This window comes from Littorina saxatilis, unplaced genomic scaffold (assembly GCF_037325665.1).
Source record: "Littorina saxatilis isolate snail1 unplaced genomic scaffold, US_GU_Lsax_2.0 scaffold_779, whole genome shotgun sequence".
NCBI lineage: Eukaryota > Metazoa > Mollusca > Gastropoda > Littorinimorpha > Littorinidae > Littorina > Littorina saxatilis.
In genome coordinates, this window is record NW_027127380.1 from 1 (window position 1) to 15,125 (window position 15,125).

At 45.1% G+C, this 15,125-nt stretch overlaps 1 protein-coding gene and 2 long non-coding RNA genes across 3 annotated transcripts in view; 1 reads left to right on the plus strand and 2 right to left on the minus strand.

The window, feature by feature from the left end:
* Positions 1–1,931: 1,931 nt before the first annotated feature.
* LOC138955832 (uncharacterized) overlaps positions 1,932–15,125 on the minus strand; it is a 34,769-nt gene continuing 21,575 nt past the window's right edge. Inside the window, exons 3-6 of the mRNA XM_070327353.1 lie at positions 10,941–11,125; positions 9,936–10,457; positions 8,849–9,210; positions 1,932–3,123 (exon numbers count right to left, since the gene is read on the minus strand). Of these exons, the coding sequence (XP_070183454.1) occupies positions 2,699–3,123; positions 8,849–9,210; positions 9,936–10,457; positions 10,941–11,125 (1,494 nt within the window). The 3' untranslated portion in view covers positions 1,932–2,698. The remainder of the gene's footprint in view (positions 3,124–8,848; positions 9,211–9,935; positions 10,458–10,940; positions 11,126–15,125) is intronic.
* On the plus strand, positions 3,136–5,567 carry LOC138955836 (uncharacterized). Its single transcript, XR_011452390.1, has 3 exons — positions 3,136–3,819; positions 4,182–4,333; positions 4,855–5,567. It is a non-coding gene; the product is annotated as an uncharacterized lncRNA (long non-coding RNA).
* LOC138955835 (uncharacterized) lies at positions 5,678–8,341 on the minus strand. Its single transcript, XR_011452389.1, has 3 exons — positions 8,129–8,341; positions 7,375–7,642; positions 5,678–6,654 (listed from the first exon to the last, which is right to left on the minus strand). It is a non-coding gene; the product is annotated as an uncharacterized lncRNA (long non-coding RNA).

Consider the following 15,125-nt stretch of genomic DNA (forward strand, 5'->3'; position numbering starts at 1 on the left):
CCCCCCTCTACACTCTGCACACATCACACAACACAACACATTATGTGTGTGTGTGTGTGTGTGTGTGTGTGTGTGTGTGTGTGTGTGTGTGTGTATGTGTGTGTGTATGTGTGTGTATATGTGTGTGTGTACTGGTGTCAGTGTGTGTGTGTGTGTGTGTCTGTGTCTGTGTCTGTGTGTGTGTGTATGTGCCTGCTCAGCGATGCTTTCAAAATTACAGCACAGATCTTTATGACACGTTTTCCTTTGATGACGGTATATCTGTCCGTAACAGATTGAAGCCACTCTATGGGTACCGTAGTTTTCAAAGTATTCAAACTCTTGTCAAACAGTATTTGACCTAGTCCATACTATGGGATTGCATTTCAGCTTGGAAGATAAAAGATTGACTGTCTGATACACTTGAGCGAACCTGTGCCAGAAAATTGAAATTGCAAAAACAGACGAAAAGGTTTCTTTGTGGTATTCTCTTTACTTTTCTGAACATAAAAATGTATAGTTGTGATGTGTACGGGTTTCAGCTGGCCAGGCCTGACTAAATTTGAGGTTGACTGATAACAGACCGACAGACAGACAGACAGACAGCGACACACACACACACACACACACACACACACACACACACACACACACACACACACACACACACACACACACAGATGCATATCAAAATTTAACAAACGAGATTTTTAAAATTCAAACGTAGAATGTATTACTGTTTTCACTCAAAGAAAACTGTACACGACAGAAAATGTTTGAAACAGTCAATACATCGCTCAACATCAAATTTACATAAATGACAAAGTTATTTACATGTTAGATTAAACAAATGATGGTCAGTTAAACAATAGTTGTTTGCACGTTACAGGTGCTCTGTCAGGATATATACAATAGTTAGCTGAACGTGATATTCTCAGGCTGAATCCCCTCTGGTATGAGTGGCAGAGTGTCCACACTGTTTGTGATGTCTGAATCCCCTCTGGTATGAGTGGCAGAGTGTTCACACTGTTTGTGATGTCTGAATCCCCTCTGGTATGAGTGGCAGAGTGTTCACACTGTTTGTGATGTCTGAATCCCCTCTGGTATGAGTGGCAGAGTGTTCACACTGTTTGTGATGTCTGAATCCCCTCTGGTATGAGTGGCAGAGTGTTCACACTGTTTGTGATGTCTGAATCCCCTCTGGTATGAGTGGCAGAGTGTTCACACTGTTTGTGATGTCTGAATCCCCTCTGGTATGAGTGGCAGAGTGTTCACACTGTTTGTGATGTCTGAATCCCCTCTGGTATGAGTGGCAGAGTGTCCACACTGTTTGTGATGTCTGAATCCCCTCTGGTATGAGTGGCAGAGTGTCCACACTGTTTGCGATGTGTTCTTTGTTTTCTTTTGTTGTAAAATGCCAACCGACACTTCTCTGTGGCAGACATTGAGAGATGAACACCAATGTCTTCTTATATCATTTTCTCTCTCGCTCGCTCTCTCTTTGTTTTGACGAAACAAAAATGATATACATGTATTTTTGTTTCAAACCAAATGATTGTTATATTATGCGTTATGATATTATGCGTTACTTGTAACCGTTACATCGTTTGTGATTTGTTGTTCTAAACGCAGCAAATGTTAATGCTGATATATGTATTACAAACCTCGTAAATATTGATTTTATTGTATTAGTTCTCTCTCTCTCTCTCTCTCTCTCTCTCTCTCTCTCTCTCTCTCTCTCTCTCTCTCTCTCTCTCTCTCTCATTGTCTCTCTCTCTCTCTCTCTCTCTCGCTCTCTCTCTCTCTCTCTCTCTCATTGTCTCTCTCTCTCTCTCTCTCATTGTCTCTCTCTCTCTCTCTCTCGCTCTCTCTCTCTCATTGTCTCTCTCTCTCTCTCTCATTGTCTCTCTCTCTCTCTCTCGCTCTCTCTCTCTCTCTGTCTGTCTGAAGTGTCTCTCTCTCTCTCTCTCTCTCTCTCTCTCTCTCTCTCTCTCTCTCTCTCTCTCTCTCTCTCTCTCTCTCTCTCTCTCTCTCTCTCTCTCTCTCTCTCTAATGTAAACAGGTTTACGTCCCTTTCCATACACACAGATCCAGCAGCACATTCTCCACTGAACAAGGAAATGGAATGTTGTGACGTCATTTTGTTGATGACCTTGTTCAGTTTTGACGTCATCAATCTCTTGACTTTGAAGGAAAACCAATGTTCTAAATGAATTTTCCCTGTGTTTTAAAAAGACGAAATTTCACGCAAGGTGTTTTGTCGGTGATTGTCATTGATGTGGTGGTGGAGGTGACGATGAGGATGATGTTGTTGTCGTCGTTGTCAGAGAGCGGCAGGTTCCTAGGACTGTTGTGCTAAGTTCTAGTTGAACAGACTCAATAAAACTCTTGCTTTTAGTTGTTGAAGTCTTTGTTGTAGTTATTATTGTTGTTGGAGTCGGTGTCAGCGGTGATGGTGGTGGAGGCGATGATGATGTTGTCGTCGTTGTCTGAGAGCGGCAGGGGGTGACGGCAAGGTACTGTTCTGTCTTAAGTCACGAAGAAAATAAGTCCGTTGCTGTTTTAGGTGTTGTCGTAGATGTTGTAGATGTTGTAGACGTTGTTGTTGTTGTTGCTGTTGTTGTTGTTGTTGTTGTTGTTGGAGGTCGCCGGGAGGTAAAGGAGAGACAGGTGTTGGTGGTGGCGGTGACGAGATGTGGGTGTCACTCAGTGTTGCTGTCTATGTCCTAACAAGCTTCACCCAGATCACCTGGGCCGTGGACCGCGACATGGATCTCAGGCGGCCTGTACCGTCAGCATTATACTCATACACACTATCAGCCTCCAGGTAGACGACGACGGGTCTCTCCAAGCCCCACACTGTCTTCTGATGGGCCACCGTCACCGCCTCGTCTCGACCCCTACCTGCCGCTCTCTCTTCACCTGTGGGAGCAGACGTCATTTCCGCCAGTTGTCTAACGGCCGCTGTGTCGTGACGAGCCACCTTACGGGTGGGGACGCCGCGTGACTCAAGGCCCCGGATGAAGGGTGCTGGTGAGAAGCCGTTACCATCCGTTGTGTCTGTTTCACAGTTCATGCGACCCAGCACAAAGACGTCATTGAAGGTGAGGCCGCCCTGCCCGTGGGGAGCGTGGTCATGGCAACCTGAAACATCACACACACCGTCAACACCACATCGTCGTTGTGTGCAATACATCATCGCCAACTGCAACGACAACAACAATAATAATGACAACACCATCGTCCCCAGCAACAACGACAACGACGACAACACAATCAGCAACAACAACAACGACGACAACAGTGACATCTCTGGCAACAACATCAACGACAACTTCACCACCAGCAGCAGCGACAACAACGACGACGACACCACCAGCAGCAGCTACAACCACAAAACAAACATCAATGACGACCCATGTCTGACTCTCACACCATCACCGACGTCAGCGACCGGTGAACAGAGACGACATCTACACCAGCAGCGCGACAACCACCTGCAAATACACCACTAAACAGTTCCGACGTTTACATGGAACAAAGAAGGAAAATCACGTGACCGCACAGACGCCTCTCATTGGCTGCGTCATTTTTTCGAGGAAACAAATCGTCTGCAACACAGCTTTGCGTATGTTCTGCGACTGACGAGTCAGACACTTGTGTTTATTTTGTTGTTTTGTCGATGTAAATTCAGCGATTATCGATTTTAACAATGGTATGTCACTGCCCGATGATTGATTGTGACAACGGAAGCTACCGTCTTCAAAATGGAAAGCTAAAATTTGCAAAATTCACCAGGTTCCACACGAGTCTGTGCTGTTCATGCCAACCACCGTTCAGGTAAGCGCAACACTGTAACAGTTCTTGATCAACTTATTTTATTGCCTGACATTCATGCGATTTATTGTTTTTTTCTGCAAATTCCATAGCATGATTACAAAACCGTTTAGCTAGACCTGCATTTATACAGCTTTGAACGTTACAAAAGCTGCACACCGGCACTGCATGAAATACTTGTTTGAATCTGCCGTGCATGAGATCAAAAAATGTGGCTCACTTTCTGTGTCAGTGTGTTTCCGTTTCTTGTTTTTTTTGTTTTACTTCATGTTGTTAGAGCATGGCTGTGATTAAAAAGCAATACAAAATTGCTTTGTAGAGCCATAAATTGTTAAATCTGATATGCATCTGTCTGTTTTCAACAGCTTGCATCTGCATCCAACACACAAGAAGAACCCAGCACAAGCTTTTTTTTTCACCTGCAAGGGTTTGTTCTCAACACTTTCTTGATGGCACACCAACTGCAGAGAACTCTTTCACAACACAAAACTTGGGATACCCTGGATTTCAACACAGAGTAAGTTGTTTTTTAAAATAACTTTCTTGTTATATTTTGTGTGTGTACGCAGTAAAGAAGATGGGAAGGTGTTGAATGTATTTGTTCACACATGCTGTTCCTAGTATCACTATGATGTGTCTGTGCCTTACAGCTTGAGTGATTTAATTGACTTTTCGTCTGTTCGTGTGTTTTGAAATCTGAACAAGAATGAATATCAATCAATATCAATATATGAGGCTTATGAATGTGGGAAGCCAAGCTAAGTTTTATGTGGGTGGTTTGTTTCCAGAGTGCGATTTGATCAACATTAGGAGAGCTCTCCATAGAAGCCAAAGGAACAAAAACAAGTGTACCGGGGAATTCACAGGGGGAGTTCTGTATTGCACTGAAAATGACTACAGTGGGTCCAAATGACCACCTTTATAAGTTGAAGTTGGGGGCATTGAACCCAAACGGACAACATATGTGGAGAACCCTGCATGAAGATGTAATACTACCATAAATACTGACAGAATGAACCCTGTTTGGCAATGTTTCAGACAGCAAGAGTGCTGATAGACATACCCCGACCAGAGCACAGGCTAGGCAGAAGAAAATGGGCAATGCGAGATCTGGAATTCCAGTTTGAGACGTGCCAGGCCCAAGGATCATCAAGGGAGAGGAATGGTGCAGCTAGTTGATTGCCAGAAAAGTGTGACTCTAGCCCTGAACAAGACCCATTCACAACAGAAACATTTCTGGGTGCTCTTGTTTTTGCTTATTTGTTGATAGTTTTTTTTGTATAAGCAGATGCCAACTTAATGCACACCCGTTATGCACAATCTTATTGCAATGATTAAGCTGACTAAGGAGAACAATAGACTGATGTTCAAACTAAAGATTGCAAACATGGCTAAGAAAAAGAACGCAGACAGGTAAAATCCATGGTTATTCAGAAATCTGATTTCTCGCAGAACATATCATATTGCACTGGTATAGCCACGACCAGTCTCTTACAATTAATTCATGGTTTTAGTGTCACCCTTTGCAACAAGAAGATGGCAGGAAAAAGTCAAAAATTCTAAAAAGACAAGAATTTTTAGCGATCAACCAATGAGTATTGACCCTAAACGTTATAGTATAGATGAGATGTTGTTTATGCAACAGAGACGAGGATTAGACCTTCAGGATCTAGCCTATCGGTTTCGCTAATATAGGTAGAATAAAGTACTGTACATGTCACCAGAGTGGCCAAGAGCAACCTTAAACAATTTACTGTTCTGTTTTCATTTGTTTGAATGTTTCTCTCTTCTTCCTGCGCACAGTCTTCTCTCCATAATTTTCATGTCCCCTGTGCATACCATAACATGTTCTGAGGAAAAATGTTTGTTTGGCTCACTTTCTGTGTGTGTCTATTGATGTTTGTATGATGCAATGAGTGTGTCAGAACAAAATCTGAGTTCTCGTACTTTGAAAGGGAGAATGAGAGACAAGACAAAGCATTACAGCACAAAGTCAAACATATCAGCACTTGCAAACAAAATGCACACAATACAGTCAGCTCAAAAAACTTTACTTATGTTGATAAACGTTATCACTAGCAGCAGATCAAATCTGATGACTTCATCCACTTGGCAATGAACATAATGGGAAGAAAGATATCTAGTTTTATATATTTATATATACATATATACCAAAAACACAAATGTAGTACAGTAAAAGTCATATCTATAATGGTGTACACAGGAGCCTTCCTTTTCAGAACTCCAAACAATAATCTGATAAAAAAAAAATCCACTACAGAAAAAGAGGGAGTCTTAAAATGTAGGAAAATTTACATAGGTTTTGACAAGACAAACATTCATATTTTAGATGCGACCCACCCTACTACCTTTCAGGCTGAAAACTTACAGAAATGAAGCAGCTGTTCAACAATGTTGCTCTGCCCATTACATGTGTAACGAGTAGAGCTTAATGCCTGGATCTGGCAAAGCTTTTACATGAGTTGACAAATTGTTGAAATTATTAGAGTCGTCAGGATTGTTTACTTTGTGGAAGGGTTGCTCTCCTTGTTTATCTGTGTGGTTTCATAGTTAAGAGGAAAAAGCTGTTTTGTTAATACCGCTTTCCCTACTTCTACTAGTTCCTCCTCCTAAGTGCATCCTGTTGCTGCCTGTATCAAAACGGGCAATTGGATTACTTTGGGAACAGGAGGTTGTGATGGCTGGCTCTGGGTAACAGGTGGTTGTGATGGCTGACTCTTGGAGACAGGTAGAAGTCTCTTTCTGGTTTTGACAAAGATGCAATCAGGGGCTTCCTCCTCCAAAATGACTTGCAGCCTGTTGCATATGGTCAAAACACTGCCAAAAGGGAGAAAAAAAGAAAATAATCAATATGAGAAAGAGAAAGGAGACAACAACTTTTACTAAAGCATCATTTAGGACAATTTACCAAGTTGTACATAACAAATTGCTCACAAATTTGAGTGCAACTTGCATGAAGAGCATTGCAAAATTAAGACAGTTGCAGGGATGGCCAGATCTCAAAATCTTAACTTGCCAGACAGGTGAGTCATTTCAAGAAAGTCCAGTCCACCAAAAAGAATTGCTTGCCGGGTACAAACCACAGTTGCTATAACTGCATTGTTTATATAACGTTTTGAAACTAGAGTATACAACCAGAAGTGTTGCATTTGACGAGAATTTTCACTAGCCAACCAGGCGAGTTGCCAAGCGGTTTTAACTAGCACAACGGATTTTTTGTACTCGCCCCTGGCCATTAGTCAGATGATTTGATCATCCCTGAATTTAGAAAGTCGGTTCAGTCATTGCTGATTAACTGTATCACTATCAGTATCACTGCACTTTTCAAAAATTATATGTATATGACAGCGACAGGCATAATTTTAGTGTGTATTAATACTAGTATGCTGGTTTTTCAGATTTTGACACATTCCCTGTTCACTGAAACCAAAATGTTGTTAGGCTGCACTGCCATCTTGCAATTCAACTTGAACCATTCTCTTTTTCAAAAGTAAAGTGCAAATATGACTTATTTAAAAAAGTAGAGAGGTTTCCTACCTGTAAGCCTTTCCTCCTTAAAACTCGTTGACGAGGCGATGCATGAGGTCGAGCTCACACTCACAGGCAGCCGGCGATGAAGACGCTTGGCCACAGGAATCGCCCATCTTGCTGCCTTTCAATCCAGTTGTGATGATGAATGGATCAGGATAAAGCACCCCTTTCACATACAACTTCTGCTTGTACTCCCGAAGAAGCACCCTCTCTGCATTTTCTGCTTCACGGTCGACAGGAATCCCATCTCCCAAGTTCCAAAGCAGGAAAAGCTCTAAAACAAAAAGGCCTTGAGATCAAATCACAGTTTTTCGCACCTGTGGAAGGCATTCTTTTTTCCCCCTCATCACCATTTTGTATGTAAACTTACAAAATACTCACTGACTCAGCCTGAGGTAAGCTTAGCAGCTATACAAACTGGCAGTGGCAACTTAGTATGCATGTTTGTTGTTTCTTATCTTACCCACACGTCAGATTGAAAATGGAAAACTTTTGCATACACTATCGCAACATGTAGCCTATGCATCACGAATCGGAATATAGTTATGCTTCATAATAAGTTAGATTCCGTGGACAGATCAACGGCACTTATTCAAGTTTTTGACTTTAATCAACTGAAAAGTTAAGCGTATCTGAAGAGAGAGCACTTACTAAGTTACTGTTAGTGTTACAACTTACAGGGCGGAAACTGACCGGTCTTGGGAATGAACAACACATCGCATCATTGCAAAGAGTAAATAACGAAAGAAATAAAACTTACCTAGCTACAAGTTCCTCGTGTGCACCTTCCACACTCGTTTTCCGTACACACGACAAGGTTTTCGATGCTTCAGTGCTCCACAGTCGCACCTTCTGGATGGAAATCTCGCTCAAATCGCACATGTTTCAAGTTGCTGAGAAGCTAGCACGACGCGTTGTTTACTCGAAAAAATGCTACGCATGCGCACTGTCGCAATGGCCGCGGAACTGTTTAGTGGTGTATTGTGCACATACAAACATTGTTTTATTCAGTGTCAAGCACCTTACTCTGGCAGACTGGTGACGTTATTTCTTAACGAGGTCACAGAAAGATGACGTAATTATCTTCACTTGCTGTATTTCGCTCATTGTATCAATAAAATGACGTCATCAAAATGTTGCACAATCACCCGAATCACACTTCTTGTTTTCTGAGAGACAGATACGTAGACAAATATGAAGACAGACAGACAGACAGACAGACAGACAGACAGACAGACAGACAGACAGGCAAACAGAGAGGCAGGCAGGCAGGCAAACAGACAGACAGACAGACAGGCAGACAGGCAGACAGACAGGCAGACAGACAGACAGACAGACAGACAGACAGACAGGCAGTCAGACAGACAGACAGAGAGGCAGACAGGCAGACAGACAGACATACAGACGGACAGACAGACAGACATGCAGACAGGCAGGCAGACAGACAGACAGACAGACAGACAGACAGAGGTGTACTGACCGACACGCAGCGTGGTGAGTAAGTCGGCCACCAGCTGCCCGCATCTCTCACACCGCCATGGAGAGTAACCCTCATGTCCCTGTCTGTCACCCCGCCTGTAGAGATGATCAACTCTCATCACGGGGGGCCCGTCAGAGGGCGGGGCGACAGGCGGCGCGGTGTATGCCGGGACCTTTCCTCCCTTCATATCACGAGCCTGCTCCACCTCTCTCACCACACTGGGTGGCGACCTCAGGGGCTGCGTCAGGTGGTGCACATAACGCTCCATGTCGGCAGGTAGTTCAAGCAACACGCCGGCCGCCCACAGGCTGACCGTTATGTGCCGTTGTTTCAACGCCTTGTAGATCATTGTGATGACGTCACTGTAACAGAACAGACAGGTGTGTGTCAGTGTGTATACAATACCCCGTTGTTTTAACGCCTTGTAGATCACTGTGATGACGTCACTGTAACAGAACAGACAGGTGTGTGTCAGTGTGTATACAATACCCCGTTGTTTTAACGTCCTGTAGATTTCTGCCATGACGTCACTGTAACAAAACAGACAGGTGTGTCAGTGTGTATACCTGTAATTTCCGAATACTGATTTGATGAAGTAACCCTGCAGAAGGAAGTCACACGGTAAATCGTGCTGCCTGTATCTCTCCATTCTCTGGCGTGTGTTCTCCATGAAACAAAATAAAACCAAAAGTGCAGAGACACAGATATAAAATGACGTGATAGTGCATAAGACGTAAACGGAGTGACGTGAAAATTCTTACGACGTAAACTGAGTGAGGTAAATGTGATTTACCTGTCATCAGACTCCAGGTAAAATATTTAGCGATCTGTTCAGCATGGCAGACAAAGAAAGGGTGGCGCCTGATGGAAAAGATTGTTGACATCACTGATCAGTACCCGACACAGTGACAGTCGTTGACTGCACATTCTATTTCTAATAAACTGTCGTAACGTATTGATTACACGGGAATAATTAAGAAACACGTTTTGCTAATGATCAGATTATCTTCTAACAAACACGACAACACCGACCAACGCAAGAGTGACAGGGGGCAGTGTTAGATTCAGTGTACAGCGACATTCTTACCCGTTGGCCTCATCGGCCAGGATGTGCACGCGCCCCTCAGTCTGTGCGTGTTGACACAGCTCCTCCACCCAGGCCTGCACTTTCTTCTCGCCTCCCTCTGTCCATCGACCACTGTCCCGTACGTCCCGTACCCCCGCCATGTTGACGAGCTGCACGCTGCCGGCGCCCTGTCCGACTGTTTTGCTCAACTGATGTCTAACCAGGTAGGCGGCAGCTGTACCATCGTCACTCGTCTGAAGAACAAAGACGGTGCGGCGATGCTTCCTCATCCAGTAGGAACCCCTTAGAATTAAAATGATCGATTTCCCTACCCCGGGCGCCCCCCTGAAGATCCTAATGTCGTCGTCGTCGTGGTTTGGCGTGTGCTCCAGGACTTCAAACTGTTGCGGGAAAAGGGCAAGACAAGACATAGGTCTGCCGTGTTCTTCCCCGACAGCCTGAACAAAATGGCCCTGGCTCCACAGCTGTAGTCGCGGCTTGCGGCAAAGGTAAACCTGTACCGTTGCCAGTGGTACGGAGAACCTGCATTGATTAATATCACATTTTATGTAAGCTTGTGAGCACACACACACACACACACACACACACACACACACACACACACACACACACACCACCACCACCACCACCCACCCCACCCCCTACACCTACACACACATACCACCCCCCCCCCCACACACACACACACACACCACCACCACCACCCCCACACACACACACACACAACACCACCACCACACCACCCACCCACCCCACACACACACACGACGAAAATCGAAAAGACAAACACATAAGAAGGCCACAAAAAACAGACATGCTAGCACCCAGAACGTCACATACATAACTTGAATTTACAAACGAGAGAAAGACAGAGAGACAGACACAGACAGACAGACAGACAGACAGGCAGACTCCATTGTACTGTACGTACTTGTGTATTCATGCGTTTGTGTGTGTGTGTGTTTGTGTGTGGTTCCTTTACCGACGTAACCAAATCAACAGTACCTCGCCACAAGCTTTTCATACGTGGAGCCTCGCTTCATTGCGGGGTCCCCTGCCTTTCCCCCCTTCCAGCAGGTGTTCCACCAGGTGTCTCGTCTGGTGTCGTCTGTCATATCATCATGACAGAGACACCACTTGTCGACCCTTTGCCCTGCCTTCACGCCCAGACACTGCTCCAACTTCTGCAACTGAGGTCAACACACACGGATTGCAAACAACACGGAAGATAACACAAAGAATGATATAACAAGCGCTGCATAATACGACAGTTAAACTATACTTGCGTACGGAATCATCTGACCTCTCGGCCTAAAAGACGACTTTGTTCTGGACAAAAGCGCCACAGCACATGTTTAGAACGCTGTGTCCGTTCGGAGCGACTCACGTCACGTAAAACTCAAATGACGTCGTTTATACATGTACCGCATATTGACGTCAACAAAGTTACTCGGTGTTTTGAGAGTGTTGTGCTTGACAGCAAGGTAAACACAGTGCACGTGGAAAATAGTAAACTCAGTTTATCTGTATATTATGAAATTGTAATCGAATCCGCACGCCAACCCCCCTCCTCTGTCTCTCTTTATACTTACACAATCTGTATTCATTTCAAATCCTTTCATTTGTTTTCTCTCTCTCTCTCTCTCTCTCTCTCTCTCTCTCTCTCTCTCTCTCTCTCTCTCTCTCTCTCTCTCTCTCTCTCTCTCTCTCTCTCTCTCTCTCTCTCTCTCTCTCTCTCTCTCTCTCGCCGTGATCACCCCCGTGACGATGTCAACTACGACCACGACGACAACACGGAGAGTTACCACCACCAAGATGAGGCTCTGCGAGGGGACGAACCCAGCAACATGAACTCCATCGCCACAGAGGACGACCACCATCGCCACAGAGGACGACCACCATCGCCACAGAGGACGACCACCGCCGCCACAGAGGACGACCACCATCGCCACAGAGGACGACCACCGCCGCCACAGAGGAGGCCGAAGGAGGGAGAATTCCACACTTCCTACCACAACCACGACGCCTCCCGCTACACCCGCTCCAGCGGGCAGCAGCAGGCAGACACAGCTCCAGCACCGTCCAACAGCGTCACCAATGCCAACGACAGACACAGCCTGGCCGGGAGCCTACATATTCCCTCCTCTTTCACGATTCCCGAGGGAATTCGGGGGGGGGGGGGGGGGTGGAGGGGGGCGGGGAAGTAGCTCAGATGGTAGCGCGCTGGCTTTGTATCCAGTTGGTCGCTATCAGCGTGAGTTCGAACCCCACGTTCGGCGGGAGATTTATTTTTTGGAGTCAACTTTATGCAGACTCTCTTCGGTGGCCGAACACCCCCGTGTGCACACATGCGCACGAAAAAGATCCCAAGTTCACAGCGAAAGTCTCAGGGCTTAAAAAACACGAAGACACGCATGCATCAGCTCTCGTCTCTGATTATCATGATCGTATTTCGATACTTTGACGAGACAAACCCAATGCTGGTGTGTCGAAGAAGACAGCCACAGCTGGCTTGTTCGAGTCAAAGTATCACACCATATCTTCAGCATATTACCAATACCTGTCCCAATAGTAGGCCAACTGGTCTAAGAGGACGTTAAAGCCTAATAGTCAGTCAGTCAGTCAGAATTCGGGGAGGTGGTTTCGACACATCGCGGGGTAACATCATGGCTGCCAATACATCCCCTTCCATGAATGATAGCGTAGCTATCACTGTGGATGAAGATCTCGTCGATTACTGCAGCAGAGCGTCTCCAGGCGATCAGGGAGGGGCACAGGGAAGTGCTCTACCTGTGGCGAGAGCGATCCCAACTCCAACCACAGCGCAGGCCACGGGGAGTCCCCCAACACGCCAACCCCGAGCCAGGAGAGTGGTTCCCCAGGCGAGGGGATTCCCCACAGCTGTGCGGTGCAACAGCGAGCGGTCAGCACGGGATCCATGCAACAGACAGTGTCACAGCACGCTATTATGGAACGCCAGATACGCAATGTCCCCGCGGAATTCCGCGCGGACTTTTGAGCTTTTCTCGTCGTTGATTGGTCAAAAATCCCGGCCGAACTTTTATTGTCCTCGCGCAATTCATATGTAATTACCGGACACTCATATGTAATTGCTTTGAAATCAAGAGCGATCACTCAAATTCTTCTAAACGCAGGATTACAAATAGCAATTGATGTTGCGCTGTTTATGGTGCAAGACGTGAATGCGATCATTGCCAAGACCCATTTTCATAGGTGCTTGAAGAAGACATTTTCTTACAGGGAGAATGTTAATTAAACAGAAAAATGCAGATTTTAGACAGATCTGTACGCAATTTTGCTCGCTATATGGACATCTACTTCTTTAGATACGTACTGAAATCAGCAACTGTCCTGCTTCCTTTGCAGACATGAATTGTCTTGTTGTTGTTGTTGTTGTTGTTGTTGTTGTTGTTGTTGTTGTTGTTGTTGCAGACATGAATTGAGTTGTTGTTGTTGTTGTTGTCAGAGATGTATTTTCTGGTTTATTGTTGGCTGGTATGGCATTTTTTTCAAGTAAGGGTATGTATATTTGTCATTCGACGAAAAGGCCTTGTCAGACCTTTTTTGACTTAAAAGAGCGCAAAGGAAGGATTGTTGTTATACATGTGCGGCATCCTTTCAAAGTAGAACTGGAAAGAGGTGTAAAACGACACAAATGACTCATTTCATGCGCCATTCGTTACTCATCAGACTGCTGGATGTTTCCGTTAAGACCAAGGTCACAAAGAACAACACTGTTCCGAGAATATCTGCTCGGGCGTCAGAAAATACTGTTACAAATTATATTTCTTTCTTTTTCCAAATTGGGGAGAGGGTGAGGTGGGGGATGAGGCAGCGTTTCAGATGTGCGTGTGTGTGTGAGTGTTTGTGTGTGTGTGTGTGTGTGTGTGTGTGTGTGTGTTTATGTGTGTGTGTGTGTGTATGTGTGTGTGTGTGTGTGTGTGTGTGTGCTTATGTGTGTTTATAAGTGTGTGTGTGTGTGTGTGTGTGTGTGTGTGTGTGTGATTATGATACACGCTCACAGAAAAAAAGGATAGTGGACAAATCAAACCGATGCACAAAAGGTCAGAATCTCTGTGTTCAGTCAGTCAAAATCCTTTATTTGAATCAAGGGAAACAACTCATGAGCACTTTTCTGAAGTGTGTACTGTTTGCAAGAACCGCTTCCATGAAATAGCTGTGTTCACACTCACACACGCGCGCGCGCGATTAATGTTGATTCTTTGATCCGACTCTCTTCTAATCCCACTGTTTTGATGTCTCTATCTAAAAGTCCGTGCAAAACGAGTGCCGAACGTTTGCGATAAAAGTCTGGGCGGAATTGCGCGAGGACATTTTAACCTCGATCCGATTCTCTTCCGTTTCAACTTTTTTTAAATTTCTCGATCTAAAACTCCGGGCGGAAAGTGCCGAACCCATACGAGCGTTCCCGATAAAAGTCCGGGCGGAATTGCGCGCGGACATTTTAACCAATCAAAGACCAGTATAGCTCGAAAGTCCGGGCGGAATTAAAAGTTCAGGCGGAATTTCTGACCAATCAACGACGAGAAAAGCTCAAAAGTCCGCGCGGACGGAATTCCGCTGGGACATTGCGTATCTGGCGTTCCATACGCTATCACTAGAGCGTGCAGTGACGAGTTTGCTCACCGCACGGAAGGGACGGTGACACAGAGAATGCGACAACAACTGCTGAGCTTCGGGGGGAATCCCCGTGAATCCACCAACATTGAAAGTGAAGGGGAATGACGAGCCGGCCGGCCCAGGGGAGAAGTATTACATAGTTTTCTAAAGATTTTGAATTTTAATGTTTGTGGTTTGGTAGCTAGGTTAGCGGACAACGATTTTATAAAATTGTTTGGCAAGTTTTGATTTTATATGTCTTACAGAGACTTATATCGATGAATCGTTGGAACTGAACCTACTGAATGCTGACTTCCAGTCATGTATTGCTCCAGCAAAAAAGTTATCAAAGCAGGGAAGAAGGAGTGGAGGTGAAGTTGTTCTGTTACGAAACAGTTTTGCCCCGTAGTTTTCATGTGTGGAAGTCAGGTATGATAATTTCATTGTGTTTGAAACAGCAAAAGGCTTCATGTCTGATGACAAAACTGTTATGTTTATTTTCTGCTACATACCGCCGAGAGACTCACCAGCGTACATCCAGTCCGATGT